Source organism: Eumetopias jubatus, unplaced genomic scaffold (genome assembly GCF_037043125.1).
Source record: "Eumetopias jubatus isolate StellerSeaLion01/CBP00866 unplaced genomic scaffold, mEumJub1_p1.0 scaffold_13, whole genome shotgun sequence".
Classification (NCBI taxonomy): domain Eukaryota; kingdom Metazoa; phylum Chordata; class Mammalia; order Carnivora; family Otariidae; genus Eumetopias; species Eumetopias jubatus.
This window is the reverse complement of record NW_028274819.1, coordinates 51,080,530-51,100,852: the sequence shown is the minus strand read 5'-3', so window position 1 is coordinate 51,100,852 and position 20,323 is coordinate 51,080,530. Positions and strand designations below refer to the sequence as shown.

The window sequence follows — 20,323 nt, the reverse complement described above, 5'->3', positions numbered from 1 at the left end:
CTGAGCACTACTATTCACTGAGCACTTGTTCACCTTTATGTAAACAGCACTTGGTAGGGTGCCACAAACAGCAAAAACACATAGCTTACACATATCAACTATATCAAGTGTTTATTATCGATCAGGCTCTATTCTAAGCATTTTATATGCATTAACTCATTTAATCCTTACAGCAACCCTGCAAGGTAGATATTATTACTTTCATTTTACAAAAGAAGAAAGAAAGAAAGAAGAAAGAAAAAAAGAAAAAGAAAGAAAGAAAGAAAGAAAGGAAGAAAGAAAGAAAAGAAAGAAAAAGAGAAAGAAAGAAAGAGAAAAAGAAAGAAACTGAGGCAAAATACCCTGCAACTAGTGAGTGGTGGAGTCAGGTTTTCAATCCAGACAGTCTGACTCCAGAGGTGATCCCCTTTCTCATCAGTGAAGATTGCTATACATTTATGCATTTGTTCCACAAATATTTTCTGATTACCTACTCTTGGTGCCAGCACTAGGGGATGGGGATAGAGCAGAGAGCAATCAGAATCTCTGCCACTATGGAGCTTATGTTTCTAGTCAGGGGAAACAGACAATAAGCAAATAAATATTTATATGAGATGGCGTTAAGTGCTGTGGAGAAAAATAATGCGGGTAGCAAGGATGAGGAAGGTGAGAACAGTGTTGTTATTTTATGCTGGATAGTCAGAGAAGTCATTTATGAGGCCTTTTTGAGCAGAGACTTGAAATGAGGGAATAAGGCTTGTGGACGTCTGGAAGAAGAGTGTTTGCTGTGGTATAAGCCTCTAGTCCCTCAGTATCCATTGTTCCCTTCTTCCCTTACTAATAGAACCCCTTACTTTTATCTGGCCACATGGCCACTGAAAATAAAGATTCGATTTTGCAGCTTTCCTTTCAGCTAGGTGTGTATGTGTGATTGAATAATGTGTGCATTGCCAGATTGTGTCCTTAAGAGTAAGGGTGTGCTTCCCCCCTTCTTTCCTCCACTGGCTGGGATGGGACCTAGCAGACATGATGGTGAACTCTTTTGGACGTTGAAGATAGGGACCACTTCCTTGGAGAAGGCAGAACAACTAAAAGGCTGCCATATTAGCCCTCAGGTATTTCTACTTGGACAGTTATGTAAGAGGAAAAAAACTTCTATCAGGTTCTAACCACTGTATTTTGGGATCCTGTTGTTATTACAACATATGTGGTAGGCAGAATTTTAAGATGGTCCTGAATTTCTCACTCCCTGTGTGCACATCCTACATAATCCCTAGGACTATGAGTATGATAGATTTTACTTATGTGATCAGCTTATATTATATGGCATACCTGACTATAAGAAAGGGATATTATCTGGGTGGGTCTGACCTAACCACATGCACTTTTTAAAAGCAGGGAGATTTCTCTGGCTGGATGCAGAAAGATTCCAAGCTTGAGAAGGGTTTGAAGCACTGTTGCTGGCCTGAAGATGAATGGGCCATAAGGCAAGGAAGGTGGGTAACTTCTAGGACCTGAGCATGGCCCCCAGCTGATGGCCAGGAAGGAAACCAGGACCTAGTCCTACAATTGCAATGATCTGAATCCTGTCAACAAGAATGAGCTTGGAAGGGGATTTGTCCCCAGAGCCTCCAGATGAGAACTCAACCCAGCCAACATCTTTATTTCAGGTTTATGATACCCTGGAGCAGAGAACCCAGCCAAGCCATGCTGGACATTGATCTACAGAACTGTGACATACTAAATGGGTGTTTGTCTTTAAGCTGCTTAGTTTATGGTAATTTGTTACACATGCACAGAAAACTTGTACATGTTCTAATCGGTACACAGTAGAGATGTACATATGCCCTGGGGTGGGAGCATGCTTGGTGTGATCCAAGCACAGCTCAAGTGGAGTGAATAATGAGAGAGTAGAAGAGAAGGTCCCAAAGGTAACAGGCAGCTGATCACATAGCAACTTGGACCATGTAGGGCTTTGGCTTTCACCTGAGGGAATGAGATAAGGCATTAGTGAGTTTTGAGCAGAAAAAGGGTCACTGGCTGCTCTGGAAAGAACAGATAGTAGGGGCAAGGGTGGAAGGAGGGAGTCCCATTAAGAAGGCTATGGAATAATCCAGGTGAGAAGAGATAGTGACATAGGCTAAGGGTGTAGCCCTTAAGGTGGTGAGAAATAGTTGGATTCTGGATAGATTTTGAAGCTATAGCCAACAGAATTTGCTAAAGGATTTAACAAGGGATGTAGAGTGAAGTGGGAAGGGAGGGAGGGAGAGAGAAAAATCAAAGGTGACTCCAAGGTTTTGACCCAAGTAACTGGAAAAAATGGACGTCATTTTGGGGAAGGCAGTGAAAAGAGCAGGTTTCTTTTGTCCTTGGGAGAGGGGTGGTAGTTAGGAGGCTGGTTTGGACATTTTAAGATTTTAAGTTTGAGATATTTATCAGATATCTAAGTAGAGCCAATAACTAAGAAGATGGATGTACAAACTGGATTGCAAAACAGAGGTGGGACTCTATCATATGCTGAATTTTCTTTCCCTTCCTCTCTTTCTTCATTCTTTTCTTTCTTTTTTTTTCTCCCTTTCTCTTTCTTCCTTCCTTCCTTCCTTCCTTCCTTCCTTCCTTCCTTCCTTCCTCCCTTCCTCCCTTCCTCCCTTCCTCCCTTCCTCCCTTCCTCCCTTCCTCCCTTCCTCCCTTCCTTTTCTTTCTTTCTTTCTCTTTCTCTCTTTCCCTCGCTCTCTCTTTTTCATCATTCAGAAATTCCCATCCTCGATTTTGGGCTTGCTATGATCAAAGACTTTGTCTTATTATGGGTTTTCTTGAGGAGGTCGGTGAGGTGGGGTTGGTGGATAGACGGATGGTATTCGGGTAGGGTCCCAAAGACATAGCTTTTTGGTACCTGGGCGCTAGTTTAGACGCTCAGTGAATGGATAGGCACACGGATTACACCTTCCCACGATTCCCTCGGGGTTGCTACTTCCCCAAATCAACCGTGTCATTCGTTTTCATATCCAGCCAGGCTGATGGCCTATTCCCAAGGTATGTGGGCATAAAGCAGGTTAGACCTGGGCCGAAGGAAGCCCTTCCCTGCCTTGCTCCTAGCCCCTCGCCCCGCGCTTGTGCGACCCTGGCCCAACACGGAGGCCGACCCCTCCCCTTTCCGGCTCCTCGGCTGTTCCGCCGGCGTTCTGGGGTGGAGGCTCAGGCCTCTTGGGACCGCGTAACCGTTTAACAGCTGGAAAGGGATGGAGCTGCGGGTGAGGCCACAGCTTGCTACGCTTCCCTTTGCCCCTAGACCACCCTCTCCACCGCCCCCAGGAAGATCCCCTCCTCCCGCACTCCCATGGACCTCCCCACTCCCCTTCCCCCTCTCCTCCTTCCCTTCCCTTTCTTCCTCCTCCCTTTCCTCCTTCCATTCCTCCTACCCTTCCTCCTCCTCCTCCTCCGCGCTTGGTCCTTTGCCACTTTTTCCTCTCCACAATCCCCCCAACCTCTCCCGACCAAGTAGTTCTCTGTGCTTTTTGCCCTCAACAGCCCCCGACAGCCCATGGGCAGATGGGACTGGGGCTTTGCGGCCTCTGAGTGACGACCTGTCTCTCCCTTTCAGGCCATTGCCAGGCTCCACTCCCAGTGACGGGTCCTTGCTGTTACCACGGTTCGGAGTGAGCCCTCTACGGGTGTGTGTCAGTTTGCCTCTGCAAGTGATCACTCCTGTGTGTGCCCGTCTCTCTGTGTGGGCAGCTGTGAGTAGCGTGAGCCTGTGCTTGGGACCCAAGTCCTGGTTCACCAGTTTCTCCAACAGGCAATTGGGATGGAACCTCACCAGCACATCAGTCTCTCTTCCCTTCCATTGCTTTCTGCACCCCTTAGGCCAGGTGAGGGGGACTGTACCCTGGATGGTGAGAAGGAACTCTCGTGTAAAGAGGGCCCCCACCTGTCTTGGGCCTGCTTCTTACCAGAGGCTTTGGGGAAGCTGTAGGGAGAGTTGTCTTCTGCTGTTCTGGCTCTGCCTGCAGCTCCATCCATTTCCCTGTCCTAACTCCCTCCCTTTCCCCTACCCCAGCCCCTTAGACCCTGACCATCCCTGGCCCAGAGCCTAAGGCCCCTTCTCTTGCTCCTCTCCTGGGCTGGGCCAAGCAGGTGAGACCCAGCAGCCAGGAGCCTGGAACTGGCAATCAGAGCCTGAACAGTGGGCGAGGTCAGTTCGACAGCAGTTGAATGCCCAGCTCCTCTTGGTCTCAGAGCGGAAGGCAGGTCCGTCTCCTGAAGACGCGGCATCTGAAGACCATGAATCCCAGCACTCCGTCTGTGTTCCAGAAGCAGAAGAGCAGCCCCAGGACCATCAGAGGAAGCAGAGGATGTTCCTGAAGGCAGTGAGCCAGTCACAGCAGCCCACGGTGCTGGAGCTCCTGGTGGCGGAGCTCCAAACTCTGTTCTCAGCTGTGCTGCAAGACGGCAGCCCCGCAGCTTGGCACTACCTGCATGCTGTGCTGCGTCTGCTGCCTCCATATCGTGCACTGCTTGTTGGTCGCCTTGATCTGCTGCCCTTCCTGGAGCAGCTGTCCCACTGGGCCCCCTGGGTCCAATCCCAGTTACAGCTGGACCTGCTAGATGCCATTGAGCAGGCCATCCCCCCAGATACCTCTTTGTTAGAGGGTGCCTCCCATATTGAGTGCTGTCCCCAGAAGCAGAAGTTCCATCATGGACCCCCACGCCCAGCCTGCCCTTTTGTGCAGGCCCGGTGGGGTGGGCAGCAAGTAGGGGAGGAGTTGGCTACATGGCTGCGACCATTGACACTGCCTGAGCTACAGCACAGCCTGGGTATTGTTGGTGCTCAGGTGGCCCTGAAAGAGGCCTGGTGGCTAGATGGCCTTAGCCTCCTGCCCTTGGCACTGGCGACAGACATCCCTATACAGTATGAATGCAGGGGCACTGACAACACAGTGGAGGAACCTGTTGGAAGAACAGAGACTAAGTAAGTGAGGGACCCAGACTGGGGCTTTGAGTGGACGGGAAAAAGAAGCCAGTTTATGGGTTCCTCTAGGGTCACTTGGATGTCTAGAGCCAGATCACTATTGATTTTAGGCATTAGCCTGACCCCAAGCCATGCTGGTCGAAGCTGCTTCTCTCTTCCTTTTTGTCTGCAGATAAACTGAGTGGTCTTACTGTTCATCCCCATTGGGCAATGCAGAAATTCATGAAAATCAAAAGTCAGCTATAAGGAAGCCAAAGCTTCAGAAAACAGCTTGAGTTTCCAGAGTGTCCATTCTTTCTCAGATGGTGCTAGAAGCTTCCTTAGTTCTTTTTCTTACTCATTCATGATCCCTGAACCTTGCCTCTGGGCCTACCCAGGGCTGGGTGCTGGATGTTGGGTACAGGTCCTTCCCTCAGGGTGTTCCTAGGTGAGTGTGTGTCTGAGGGACCTTCCCATTCATGTCTATGTGAGCTAAGGCAGTCCCAGAGCAGATTAGAGTTGGCAGCACTGCCAAACGGGACTTTCATTCTGACCCTTCCAGAGTCTCTTCCTGCCCTGCCAGTGTGGGTATCCTGGCCCCTTGAGTGCTGATTGTCCCCCCCCCCCCCGCCCCATCTGGTTCTCATTGCTTCTTTCAGGAGTTCACAATACCTACAGAGACCTCCTCTTCTGAGAGTTCTCTAACTCTAGTCTAAGAATTTCCCCCCATCCTCTGGCCTGATTTTCTGAGTGCTTTGCAGCTTGTCTAGGACCTAGTCGCTGTGTGGGAAGAATAGTAGCTTTACCTTTAATCTAGGTTGGCTTCCTCAGTTTTTGCTGTAAGTTTATGGCTGGGTCAAAGTTTTTCCTAAAAACTTAGAACCGTATGGTGGATGGATAGATAGGCTCCTGGGGCCCTGATGGAAGGGGCCAGTGCCAACAATTTATGTCTTCAATACTCCTGGCAGACTCTTTTTCAAAGACCTGCCCTGTGCTCTGAGTAGGTTTCCTTTCCTGGGAAATGTAATGGAAGTGAGAATGGGCTGAGATGTTGGGAAGGGGTCAAGTTCCTGGTGATAAACCTCTGAGGCCTAGCTAACATAGCTTAATTTGCATGAAGTTCTCCAGGCCTGTTGCCCTAGGCATCCATTCATTCAATAAGTATTATTGGATATCCAAAATGTATCAGGAACTGCTAGATGCTGGAGATACAGAAGTGAACAAAACAGACTCAAATCTCTTTCTTTGGGGTTTTACAGTTAGGGGAATAGGTATTTAATAAGTTGATACCAGTAAAATATAATTACAAATTGTGATAAGTGCTAAAAAATCAGAGAATACTGATTTTTTCTCCTGGCTGTTCCTCTCTCTCTCTCTCTCTCTCTCTCTCTCTCTCTCTCTGTGTGTGTGTGTGTGTGTGTGTGTGTGTGTGTATACGGGTAGGGGAAAGCACATCAGAGGGGTTTGGGTTTAGATTGGAGTTATTAACAAAATATCTTGCAGGTTATAAGGGGAAATAAGGGGAGAGTTTCAATGAGGAGAAAGCAGTTAGTAGATTTAAATGCTACTGAGGCAAGTAAGAAAAATCTGAAAAATGTTCATTGGTTTTAGTAACAAGGAGGAAGTTGGTGAGAGTGATTTATTTCAGGAGAGTTTTGTGAGGAGGAAGCCAGATTTTAGTGCATTCAGGAGCAAATGGGAGATGAGAAAGTAGAAATCATTTTACTATTCTTTCATAAAGCTTGGTTTGAAAGGGAGAGAGAAATAATAGGACAGAGGGAAATAAAAGTATCTGGATAGGACTCTTAAAAAAAAAAGATGGAGAGATGTTCATAGTCCTTCAGGCAGTGCTTGAGAAGTGGACATTTAATAACTATTTGTACAGTGAATGAGTAAATAGAGGCTAACAGTAAGAAAAGGAAGAGCCTGAAGATACGTCAGGAGGAGGCCATCAGGGATCCATAGCACAAATGGAGGAATTAGTCTTGCAGAGAAGAAAGGACATTGCTTCCTCTCAAGTTGATTAGGATGGGATTAGGATGGAAGTCTGTGCAGATAAATGTGTGAGAAGGCAGCTGAACTAGAGGAAGTTAGTTCGTGGCCGAGAGCCCCAGTTTTCTCTGGGCAGAGAAGGAGGCAGAGAAGGGGATGGGATGGGGGCCTGGCAGGGCTGGGTATGGGGGTGGGTGGAGGCCTGTGGAATAGCAGCTGAAGAGTCTGAAAGAGAGAGCCGCCTGAGGGCTTGTATGAACATATCAAAGCAGAGTGAGCCCATAGTTGAGATTAGATAGAAGGAATCCATAGAAAAGCTGATATTCCTGGTTCTTGCAGTCTCCTGACCCGCTTTAGATCCGGTAGGACTTTAATTGTTGAGGAAATGAAGCTTTAATAGCTGTTACACCATTAAGATGTCCTGATCCAACATCAAAGTTACAAACCTTATTGTTGATACGAATTTTAGAATAGGATTGCACTGTTATCCCTGGGGTACCTTGGTTTATCTAGGTTTGGGTCAATTAATTATGTTGGTATACTTGACAGATTAAGTCTAAGTTTAATTATTCAGATTTTTTGTTTGTTTGTCTCGTGCTCTGAGGTCACTCCAACTAGAATTATTAGTCCAGGTGATTAGTTTTTGGTGTCCTGGATAATTAATTTTCATATCAATTTTGTTGGCTGGTGTTCTGGAAAGGTGAGAAGATTGAGAGCACAGGTGCAGGCTTGAGGGGGACGAAGGATGCACCACTGGATCCTGACTGGAAAGGAAAGGCTGTGAAACTAGACATTGGGTGGTGATGGGGAAAGAGCAAGAGTCACAGGCAAGGAGATCATGCAGAGCTGAAAAGCAGGCATAATGAGGGCAAAGATAGATCTAGAACCTTAGGAAGGTTCCCATGGAGGAGAAATCCAGGACTGTGGGCTTGCAAGGTGATGAGTTGGGAAAACAAAGTATTCCCATTACTTTTATTCGGTATTCTGTAATACTGACTTCATAGTAATCACAATAAGTCCAGAATGGTTATTCATGTATCAGAAAGGGAGGGGTTGTTCATACACAGGTCTGTGTGAATATAACTGTTTGACTATATCTGCTCAGTATGTGAGTACTGTGGGTATAGGTGGTAGACAGGCTCTGGCAAGACCACATCATGCCCTCCTAGGCACCTGATCTAGCTCCTCCTTTCACTGGCTAACAGTGCCAACCAACCTCCTGCTCGGTCTCTTTTCTCCTGATTTTTTATTGTATAGGCCTCAGCTTGATTCAGAAGTTCCTGGCAAGAAGACCTTCCAGAAGAGAAGCACTAGCTTCTCACCTCAGACTTCCCTCCTGGGTAGCCAGGTGAAGACCATTCTGAAGACAGAGAGATACCTGAAGGAGATCCACTTCCTCTATCTCAATGTAGCTCCCAGCCGGTACTTTAGGTCAGAGCGTGCATCCTGACCCCTTCTACTCTGGCCACACCCTGGTTTCCGCCCCTGCTGTCTCCTGTCCTTCCTCCTCTCTGGCTGCCTCTCCCTCTCTCTTCGCTTCTCAGCCTCCTCCTTTCCATTCTGCACCTCTGCTTTGCTCCCATTTGCTCTCACAACCTTTGGTTTTAGTTGTCCTCTTCTACTTTTGGTTCTGTCTTCTTTATTCTGTTCTAAGAGGATAGAAACATTTGATCATAGCCTCAGAAGGGAATTTAATGGTTCTCCCAACTCCAGTGCAGGAATCAGGTGTTTGAATCTTTACAGTGAGGGGAAGCTTTGATTTTGCCAGGGTATCCTGTTCCTTAGACTGAACCAAAATCTGCTTTCTTTTAACTTCTACCTTCTGGTACTAGTTTTATCCCTGGGGCTATAAAAACAAGTCTCTCCTCCTTCCACGTGACTCAGGAGGCATTCATTTTCTTCTATTAGCTCTAAAGTTTACATATTTTTTAAAGCCTAATTCAAGTCCCATCTCTTCCCAGAAATAATAATAATAATTACCATTAATTAAGTTTTTCCAGGCATTGTGCTAATAATAATAAGCACATAAGTAACACGTGTTACTTAACCTTCACCTACCAGGTAGGTGCTATTATTATTTCCATATATGAGATGAGTGCCCTGATGCATAAAGGGGTTAAGTAACTTGTCACATAGTAAGTGGTAGAAACAGACAAACCTAGGACTGTCTTAACTCAGAAGTGCATGCTCTTAAGTCGTACGTCATATATCGTCCTGGAAAGCCTTATTTCCTGCATACACTGCTCTCTTTCCCCTGAGTTTATGTAGCCCTACTGATCTGTATCATCCATGCATTCATTGATCAGTTCGTTAACATATTTTCACTGAGAGCATTGTGCCAGTTGTTAAGCAATTGTCTTTTGGCTCTAACTTTCCTCTCCTCTCCCTGCTTCGAGATACTGGGACTGAGACTCTGCAAATTTTATTCCTCCTTTTTCAGCTGGCCACCTGTTGGGTTTGATTAATAGGGGGTGCTAGAAGGAGACTGGACAGCAAGATAAGAGAAGGGTATTTCTCTTTCCCTTGCTTGCTCTTTCTGTCAGTACCGGTCCTTCACCCTGGTGACAGTAGGTACTTCTGAATTAGCTTCTTCATGATTCTGAGCTGGGGGGCACCTTCCCATCAGAGTTCTGCATCTTGACTGCACGGCCCCTCCTCCAAACTCCTTCGGTACCAGTAGCAGCCCAGCAGCATCTCCTTAGAAATTCAGGCCCCAACTCCACAAGCCCCTCCTCCAGGCCCAGAGCTTCTGCGAATCCAGTTCCTTCCCTTCATTCCTCTAGTTCTAGGGTTGGCACCCATTCCTGTCCAGTTCCTTCCCTTCGTTCCTCTAGTTCTAGGGTTGGCACCCATTCCTGTCCAGTTCCTTCCCTTCGTTCCTCTAGTTCTAGGGTTGGCACCCATTCCTGCCCAGTTCCTTCCCTTCGTTCCTCTAGTTCTAGGGTTGGCACCCATTCCTGTGGTTATTGTATCTGTGTCGTCTCAGGGTTCCCTTTTTGCTTTTCATTTCTTCAACACATTAAAAAAAAAAAAAGGCTCTCTGTTAAATTCACTTTATTGAAATGCCCAGTTTGGTTTCTGTTTTCCTGATTGGACCCTTACTGATCTCATGAAAGGAAATGAACCTCAAATATGGAATTCTGAGATTGGTTTCTGAATGTCCTTTACCTTGAACAGTACTGAGCTCCGTGCTAATGGGATATAGGATACTAGGAATCCATGACATGTAGTGACATCAAGACTAATTAAATTATCACTTGTGGCTGAATGTGATGAACTACCTACTGATACCCAGTGGCCACCACACTTGACCGACTGGAGGTAATGGTAGTAATGGTGTCAGTGTGGGATGGGGTGCTTACTGGCTGTGGCAGAGAGCTTACACAAGAGAAAATTACAAGCTTAGAACTTGAAATTATCAGCTCCATCATAATCAGAGAAGCAGCACCATCAAAGATAATTAGACACATAGACAAGAAACCATGAGCAAGAGAACTAAAAAGGCAGTGGATAATTATAGGACCAACATCTGCCAAAGAAGGAAACCCAATGAAGTGACTTTAGCGTTTGGTGGTGCTTTTCCCCAAACAGAAATGCCTGTCGATTCTGGTATCAGCAATTGTGTGTCAGTTTTACTATCTGTTACTGAAAGCCTGAGAAGAGGAGCTGAGCTTTGCACAGGCACAGACAGCAAAGATCAGAGGCTACCGCTTGGGGCCCACACCCAGGAGGGACGTGTTTTCTGCTTCAACCTATAATGTCACCAGGGTCCCAACCCAGAGCCCAGGGCATTTAGCTTCGAGTTCTCTGTTGTGTTCATACAGATGATTTTCATATTTTATTCACTTATTTTGCCTTTTTCTAGTTGTTCTCAAGTGAGGGTGTTAGTTCCAAATTTCTAGTTGCACCATCAGTAAAAGCAGAACCTTGGCATTTATTGTTTTGTTTTATTTGTCGAGTAACCGGGTTTTTTTCAATGTTTGAATTTGCCCAATTTTTCTTGTATTTGCCCTAGATTTTTTATTACATTTATTTTTTTATTTTTATTTTTATTTTTTTTAAATATTTATTTATTTTGAGAGAGTGAGAATGAGAGAGAGAGAGTACATGAGAGGGGGGAAGGTTAGAGGGAGAAGCAGGCTCCTCACTGAGCAGGGAGCCCAATGTGGGACTCGATCACAGGACTCCAGGATCATGACCTGAGCTGAAGGCAGTCGCTTAACCAACTGAGCCACCCAGGCGCCCTACATTTTTTATTTTAATTCTAATATATTTAAGATTCAGTGTTATATTGGTATTTGTCCTAGATATTGATTCATATTCAGAAAGGAATTTATTCCTTTACTTCCTTAGAGCCTTTGCTCAACTGTCCTGTCTTCACCCTCCACCCTCCCCTGGCACTGCCAACCTCCTTTGCCTGTGCTTTTCTTCCCCTGTCATTTATTATATTTATCATTTTTCTTCTTCCCTATAATGAGAGCTCTATCAGGGCAGGGATTTTTGTTTGTTGTGTTTAACAATGTATCCTGAGTTTAGAACAGTTTGGCATAGAGTAGAGACTCAATAACATTTGTTGAATGAATGAATGAATGAATGAATGATCCAGAGTAGGAACAGATTTAGAGGCAGTAAATGATGAGTTCTGTATAGAACTTGAGGATTCTCTCCCTTTCCCTTTGCCCCTCCTCTGGTTCATGCTCTCTCATGCACTCTCTCTCTCAAAATAAATAAATAAAATCTTAAAAATTAAGGCATAGAGTTTGCAATGTTTTGGAAGCAGGTGAATACTCTCTAGCATCGCTTAATACTCTAACAGATCTGAGCCCTTAGAGGGCAAGGACTATGTAGGAGTTATTTCTGTGTCCTCATCTCCAACACAGTGCTTGGACAGAAGGGAAACTTGATAAATGGTTTAACTAAACTCTATAAAGTCATAAGTAAGAAGAAGAGGAAAAAAGCAACTTTAAAAAAGGAAAAAAAAAGAGTAGTGTTCATTAAGAAGGTCATAGGGGAAGGATCCCTTGGGAGAGCCTGGGATCAGTTGGGATGGGAGGCTATCCTGTGGGAATCTAAGCAGCCCAGTGGTTAAGAGGGGTGGCTTGAGTCAGGTGGATTTAGTTTGAAGTCCTATATTTTCCCCTTAACTATCTTGGACAAAGTTCTAACTCCTCTTTACTTCAGAAGAAATAATTTGGGGGAAAGAGCACTTGGGAAAATCTAGTCACTTTGTCAGAAAGGAAACAAAGCTTTTATATGACTTGATTTAGTGAGTTCATTCTGGTATCTATCTAAATGCTCTTTTTCTTTTTTAAAGATTTTATTTATTTATTTTGAGAGAGAGAGTGCACGAGAGACCATGAGCCGGAGGAGGGGCAAAGGGAAAGGGAGAGAATCCTCAGGCAGACTCCCCGCAAAGCTGGGAGCCTGGCGCAGGGCTCAATCTCACAACCCTGCGTGAGATCATGACCTGAGTCGAAATCAAGAGTCGGACACTTAACTGACTGAGCCACCTAGGCGCCTCTCTATCTAAATTCTCTTAAGTCATTTGCTTAATAATGTATTCTAGAAAGTTGAGAGAAGAGATAGAGGAGGGCCATTTTATCTCTTAGGCATTATAGGCGTAGGACCTGAGACATAATAGCTTTTAAAGGGCTCTAAAATATACTTAATACTTAAAAATATTATCGGTTCCAAGTTATGAAAATAAAACTGCAAAATAAAAATTGATAAATTTGCTTTATTGAATCTACCCAAACATAGCATTATGCTAGTCTCCTGCAACTAGATACTATTGTATAGCTGCATATAAATGCCACTTAGTGTGGGATGTAGGTGCATTGTGCCGAAGTAAGAGAACTTAGTGGGATTTTAAGATGGCTCTGGAGGCCCTTGTCTGGCTTTCCAGGGTGCCGTTTTCCTCTTGATTTGTGTGTGTCTAGCCTTCTAGTCACTCCCTGCTTTTCCTCATTCTCAGTTACTCCAAAGAGCACCCCCTAATGATCTCTGTGTGTCATTTCAGTACCTAGAGATATACATATTTTATCATTTCTAAGATGTACTTTTTCTCACATTTTAAGATCTCTGAAATTGTGATGCATCTTACAGATTGATGGAGTATCACGTTGGCAGCATTTTAAATTTTAGTGTTTCATTAAAAAAGAATGCTGCAGCTTACAACTGATGGCATCTTAGATTTGATAAGATGTGAAGTATCTGGATCTGGAGATACGAACTCCTTAGAACTGGCTAGGTGCCTTTTTCTTTTTTCTCCTCTATCTTTGGCTTCCACTTATTCTTTTTTTTTTTTTTTTAAGACTTATTCATTTGAGAGAGAGAGAGAGGAAGAGAAAGCATGCACACGTGTGTGACTGCGCAGGGGCTGGGGCAGAGGGAGAGAGAGAGAAACTCAAGCAGACTACACTGAGCAAGAAGCCCACCCTACGGCTCAACACCAGGGCTCAACACCAGGGCTCAACACCCGGGCTCAGTGTCACGACCTGGAGATCACGACCTGAGCTGAAACCAAGAATCAGGCGCTTAACTGACTGTGCCATCCAGGTACCCCTGGCTTCCATTTATTCTTAGTAATATTTGTTTCCTCAGGCGCCTGGGTGGCTCAGTCGGTTAAGCAGCTGCCTTTGGCTCAGGTCATGACCCCAGGACCAGGCTCCCTGCTTGGCGGGGAGTCTGCTTCTCCCTCTGCCTCTACCCCTGTTCTTGCTCTCTCTCGTGCGTGCACTCTCTCTCTCAAATAAATAAATAAAATCTTTTTAAAAATATCTGTTTCCTTTTTTTAGTTTGAACATCATTCTGCTCTTTCCCCTCTTAAACTCTCCTCTGCCTTCACCCCTTCCTCCATGTTTCCGCTCTCTCTTCTTTGGTCCCTTCCCGAAGCCTGCACAAGTTCCCAGGGCGCCTGCTGATCAGAGCTCTTTTTTTAAAGGCCCTATAGCCTGATGGTGGTGCCACCAAAGAAGGTGAACCCTGAGCACTACATCTTCTCTCCCTTTGGGATCCTGCATGTGCATCCTTTGGAGGGCAGCGAGACAATGACGCTGGGCACCTGGCACCGCCACTCTGTCCTCTGGCAGCAGCTCCAGTCCATTCCATTCTTCAAATATTGCCTCTTATACAAGGCCTTGGCCCGGTAGGTGGTGCTGGTATGGGGTTTGGGGACAAGGGCTGCAGGGAGCAATAGCATGTCACTGCCCTCTGATCTGTAGTTGGAAGAAGAGCGTGACGTTACGGGGGCTGCACCGGTGCCGGACTTTCCTCGGGAAGCACCTGCTCTTGGCTGTGCCCCACTTTGGAGCTGGGCTTCTGCATATTAGCAGGTAAGGTCTTCAAAACGCACTGCCAATGGATGTTTTAAAATTATTTTACAAAAAGTATTAACGTGTTCCTTGTAGAAATTTTGGAAAACACAAAAAAGCACGAAGGAAAAAAATCTTTAATCTTAACCACACGTAACTAACCATGACAGACATTTTGTTGCAAATCCTTCTAGTCTTTTTTCTATCACCTATACAAATGTGGTCATACTTGACTTATTGTTAAGTAACCAGGTTTTTTTTTTTCTCAATAATGTATTCTGAGCATATCTTCTTGTAATTGTGTATTCCCTACATCAACTTGCCCCAGATCACACAATTATTAACTATTGGATCTGGGGATATACCTTAGGTGTTTGAATCTAAAGTCTCTACTTTTTCCATGGTATCTTTTGGATTCTTTTTTTGGGGGGGGTGGGGGACTTAGTTATTTCTATTTTTGTACTTTTTTTTTACTTTTCCTGCACTCCTCAGCCACTTCTAATTATCTTCTGTGACAGAAGATGCAAACTCAAATGTCTATGGGGCCTGTGCAGGAGCTATGGAAGAAATGCAGTGGGTTAGGTGCAGTACATTAGGGACTGTGGGGAATGCAGTCTGGAGGCTGCATCTAAGTAGGACAGTCACTACTTAATTCCAGCTGACTGTTACCACTGGGAAAATGGGTACAGCTTGCCAGCTGCCTTATTTTTTTTTCAGGATTTCCTAGAAATACGCATTTTGTTTTAAAGTGCTTTAATTTTACCTAATTAACTCAAATTTTTATTAAAACAGTGGGCTGGCCAACTCTTAGTGGAACATATGAAAACATTTTCAGTCTGAATTTGACCCACAACCTACCAGTTTGCAACCTTTGCTCTACGGATCCTCCAGTCTAGTCTAATCATCATGGTATAATTAAAGGCATAAGGGCTTGGAGGCTGGACAGATCTGAATTTAAATCCTGAATACTAGCAAGGGATTTTGTTCTTTGAGCCTCATTTCCTGATATGAAAACTAGGGATGAAAATTTCTACTACACAGTGATGGTGAGAATTAAGTGAGATTGTAAATATAAAATACCATGTTCAACGCCTCTTAATAGGTACTGAATAAAATTACACCTATTATGATCATCCTCTGCTTATTGGGGGTCTTTCATCTTCTTCAGGTATTTTTAGAGATGTAGAGTTCTGGGAGAGGGTGGGGGGGTAGTGGATAACAGGAGCAGATTTTCTTAGGGATAGCCCATGGAGAAGTTGGAGGTTCATCACCTTTGATCCTAAAACTCATCTGTCCATCTAGACTTTTAGGACCCTTAGCTTCCCCTATTCCAAGGAAGAAGCCTGTGTAGTCTCTCCTTCTAAGTCAGACTTTGGGATCATTTGACCCTCTCCTAACAGAAAGGTCACTTGGTATTAACATTTGCACATACCCCAGGCCTTTCCCAAAGAATTCCCCAGCCAGCAACTTCCTCAGCTTGAATTCTTCCAAAGAGCTCTCCAAGAGGAAGCTGTCACTGGAGGTCACTAGGAATATTATAACCCTTCTAGACCTTTGCTTATTCTAAGGTGAGCTGGGCTAGAAAGAGGTCAAAGGTATTCAAGGAAAGAAGGCTGAGATGCCGGCTCTGACCAGCTTAGCCCTTGATCCCAGGCTTCTGCAGGAGCTGCGCTCTGTATCCTGGCTTCCCCAAGAGCCGGATCGATGCTACGAGCTGCTGGACCTGCAGCGGGCTCTAGCCAAGGAGAACCACAAGGCTCTGCAGCTGCTCAGTCGCTGCCTGCACCTCTGCACATCCATCCTGCAACTGGTAAGACGCTCCAGCTTATCGTGACCCTTTTCTGCAAGGTGAGCTTGCCAGAATTTCAGCATCCTCTTGGCTTAAGCTTCTCCTGGGATCCCCTGTGTGGCCTGGATGCTGCAGTTGGCTCACAGCCAGGGTCCTGCGCAGCGACAGCAGTCTCTATTGTGCGGTGGATGCATCAATTATACATGGGCGAAGGCTTGGACTCAACCTTTTCCCTAAGGGTTGGTTGTGGCCTTGAGCAGGGAGGAGAAGAAACATAACAATACTTTTTCTTCAGTTGTTTGTGCCAAGGGCATTAGGGAATTTGAAAGTTGGAATCTGGATCTCTTATGCTGCTGGGCTTATCTTTGAACCTATCTTGAACCTTTGGCAGGCCACTGTGGCTGGTAGAAGCATCCAGTGATGGTGTCCTTCCTAATTATGCCTACTTTGCATCTGTAGTACATGCCCCCTGCCTAGGGTTCCTGGAGGCCCTGCTGCTTGTTTGTTTCTGTCGCTATTGTTTGTTGTCTGTCCGGTGGGGCTGGATATTTATACAGTTGTCTGGCTGATCACCATCTGCAGGTGGTCTAGTTCCGAGAGAGGAGACCCATCCAGATTTTGTGAACATGAGAAATAATATAGAAGAGGCTCCTTGTGGCTCCTTTAGCCTTCAGACAGTAATAGCTGGACCTGCCATTGCACTGAGCTAAACAGGGCAGAAGGTGGGGGCGAGCTCTTCCATTACTCTGGTCTGTCACCATAGATTTATTTAGTCTGATTTTGAATTTCATATAAATGGAATCAGCATGTCTGGCCTTTTTTTCCCCACTCAACATAATGTTAATGAGATTTATCCATAATCTTCTAAGTAGTGATGGTTCACTTTTTTGTATGCTATGTAGTATTTCCCTCTATGAATGTACCACAATTTATTTATTCTCCTATTCAGGGACATTTGAGTTTGTTTCAGTTTTTGCTATTATGAATAATGCTGATATGAACATTCCTGTACATGTCTTTTGGTGGACATAAACACTCATTTGTTTCGAGTATATGTTCCAGGATTGAAATTGCTGGAATAGGGTATATGTATATTTTGCAGTGCCAAACAGTTTTCTAGAGTGGTTGTACCAGGTTTATATTACCCTAGCAATGTAGGAGATTTCCTGTTGCCCTATGTTCTCACCAACACTTGTATTGTCAGGGTTTTTAATTTTAGCCAAACTGGTATACAGTGGTATCTCATTATCATTTTAATTTGTGTTTCTGTGATCACCAAGGTTTTTGAGCATCTTTTCATATGTTTATTGGCTGTTTTGGTATCCTCTTCTGTGAAATGTTTTACTCTCGCTCATTTTTAACTGGGTCGTCTGTTTTTTTCCTATTAATATGTAGGAGTTCTTTATATATTCTAGTATGAGTCCTATATCAAATATATGTATTATAGATATTTTCTCCCAGTCTGTGGTTTACCCTTTTACTATTTTAATGGGTAAAATTTTACCATTTTTACTATCCTTTTACTATTTTATTTTGATGGTGTCTTTTGATTAACAGTTCTTAATTTTCTTCAAGTTCATTTTATCAATCTTTTCTGGTTGGTGCCTTTTGAGTCCTGCTTTAAGAAACCTTTGCTTATCCCAAAGTCATGTAGATGTTTTCCAGTTTTCTTCTAGAACTTTTATTACTTTTTCTTTCATATTTAGGTCTATGGTACATTTCAGATTAATTTTTATGTATGGTGTGAGGTAAGAGTCAAGTATTATTTTTCCTATTTATTGAAAAAAACTATCTTTTCCCCACTTAATTACAGTGTCTTTTTTCTTAAATCAGATGACTATATATGTGTGGATCTGTTTCTGGACTCTCTTCTGTCCCATTAGTCTATTTATCTGTCTTTTTAAAAAAATTTTAGTTAAATTCAATTTAGTTAACATAAACTGTATTATTAGTTTCAGGGGTAGAATTTAGCGATTCATCTGTTGCATATAATGTTACAGTGCTCATCACATCAAGTGCCCTCCTTAATGCCCATCACCCAGTTACCCCATCCTCCCACCCATCTCCCCTCCAGCAACCCTCAGTTTGTTTCCTATAGTTAAGAGTGTCTTATGGTTTGCCTCCCTCTCTGTTTTCATTTTATTTTATTTTTCCTTCCCTTCCCCTATGCTCGTCTATTTTGTTTCTTAAAGTCCACATATGAGTGAAATCAAATGGTATTTGTCTTTCTCTGTCTGACTTATTTCGCTTAGCATAATACATTCTAGTTCCATCCACATTGTTGCAAGTGTCTTTTTTTTTTTTAAATGTTTTATTTATTTATTCATGAAAGTCAGAGAGAGAGAGAGAGAGGCAGAGGCAGAGGGAGAAGCAGGCTCCCCGCCTAGCAGGGAGCCTGATGCGGGACTCGATCCCAGGACCCTGGGATCATGACCTGAGCCGAAGGCAGATGCTTAACCATCTGAGCCACCCAGGCGCCCTGCAAGTGTCTTTTTGTCAGTGTTACATCATCTTACTTATAGTAGCTTTATGGTATGTCTTGATATCTGGTATTATAAGTCCTATAACTTTTTATTATACAAGCTTTTTATTATACATTTATTATACAACCTATGCTAGGTTCTTTGAATTTCCATATAAGGTTTAGAATCAGCTTGTTAATTTCCACAAAATAATTTTACTGGGATTTTTTTATTGGCTTGCTTTAAATTTGTAGATCAATTTGAAGGAGCATTGATATCTTAATAATATTTCACTTTCTAATTCATAAACATGGATCTCTTCATTTATTTTGATTTCTTTAGTTTCTCCTACTCAGGTTTTATAGGTTTCCTGTAGAGGTCTTGAATCTATTTCATTAGATTTATTACTAGATGTTTGATATTTTTTTGTTGCTATTATAAATGATATTTTAAAATGTTATTGTTTTCTAAATTTTTTTAAGATTTTATTTAGTTATTTATTTGACAGAGACACAGCGAGAGAGGGAACACAAGCAGGGGGAGTGGGAGAGGGAGAAGCAAGCTTCCCAAGGAGCAGGGAGCCCAATGCGGGACTCAATCTCAGGACCCTGGGATCATGACCTGAGCTGAAGGCAGACACTTAACAACTGAGCCACCCAGGTGCCCTAAAATGTTACTGTTTTCTAATAGTTGCTATACCCTCTACAAATATTAGTTCATGGTGGATAAAAGACATAAATGTGAAAAGAAAATCCAAAAAGCTTCCAGAAGACAATGTAGCATTTTTATTATCTCAAGGTTTCTTAAGCAAAATACAAAAATGTAAACCATAAAAAAATCAAGACATTTATCCATATTACAATTAACTTTTTAAAAAGCACCACAGAGTGAAAAGACAAGCAAAGGCAATAAGTAGAGCCACTTTCTGTGCTGTTGTGTGGTAAGGAATGGAACTTGTCCCTGTTGGCAGTCACCCCAGAAGTTGGGGGTGATGTAGGGGAAGGAGAGGATCGGTCATCATCCCACCTGGTAACTGAATTGTTACAGAACCAAGTTTGTACTCTGTGCTCAATACAAGCTGCCCATTAAATTGTAGCATTACTAAATAACTAAAATAGATTTGAAACATTAAATAAATAATGATATAAAAATGTGAGCATTTGGTAGATAACCTCTATCAATTTTTAAGGCTATTTCCATCAATTCTTAGTTTGCTAAGAGGTTTTATCATGAATGAGTGTTGAAATTTGTCCAGTGATTTATTTTCTGCTTCTATTTAAATGATTATGAGAATTTTTCTCCTTTAATCTAATATGGTGAACTGTCAGTGTTAGACCACTTTTGCATTACTGGGATAAACCCATTTTCTTTCTTTCTTGTATAACTTTTTATTTCATATAAGTTCAGATTTATTAGGAGAGTTGCAAGGATAGTATAATAAATTCTCATCTACCTTTTACCCAGATAGTTCATTTGTCTCCTTTATCATTCATGCTTATTCTTTATGTATGTATACATTATTTTCCTGAACCATTTGAAAGGTTTAAGTTGCAGATATTAAATTCATTTACCCTTAAATATGCCAGTGTGTTTCTCTTAAGAACAAGGGCATTTTCTTCCATAACTCTAGTATAATTATCAAAAATTAGGAAATATCACTTTGATACAATTTTTATCTAACTCACAGTCCTTATTAAAAATTTGCAAGTTATTCCAAGAATGTCCTTTATTTCTCTGTTTTTTTCTTGTTTCAGGATCCAGTCCAGAATCCTGCATTGCATTTAGTGGTCACTTCTCCTTATTCCCTTTCCTGTGTCACAGTTCCTCTGCCTTCTTTTTG

At 43.3% G+C, this 20,323-nt stretch overlaps 1 protein-coding gene across 1 annotated transcript in view; it reads left to right on the top strand.

Moving 5' to 3' along the window:
* The first annotated feature begins 593 nt into the window (after positions 1-593).
* DNHD1 (dynein heavy chain domain 1) overlaps positions 594-20,323 on the top strand; it is an 81,544-nt gene continuing 61,814 nt past the window's right edge. The window contains exons 1-6 of the mRNA XM_088017501.1: positions 594-645; positions 4,114-4,948; positions 8,177-8,350; positions 13,863-14,066; positions 14,143-14,253; positions 15,886-16,042. Of these exons, the coding sequence (XP_087873627.1) occupies positions 594-645; positions 4,114-4,948; positions 8,177-8,350; positions 13,863-14,066; positions 14,143-14,253; positions 15,886-16,042 (1,533 nt within the window). The remainder of the gene's footprint in view (positions 646-4,113; positions 4,949-8,176; positions 8,351-13,862; positions 14,067-14,142; positions 14,254-15,885; positions 16,043-20,323) is intronic.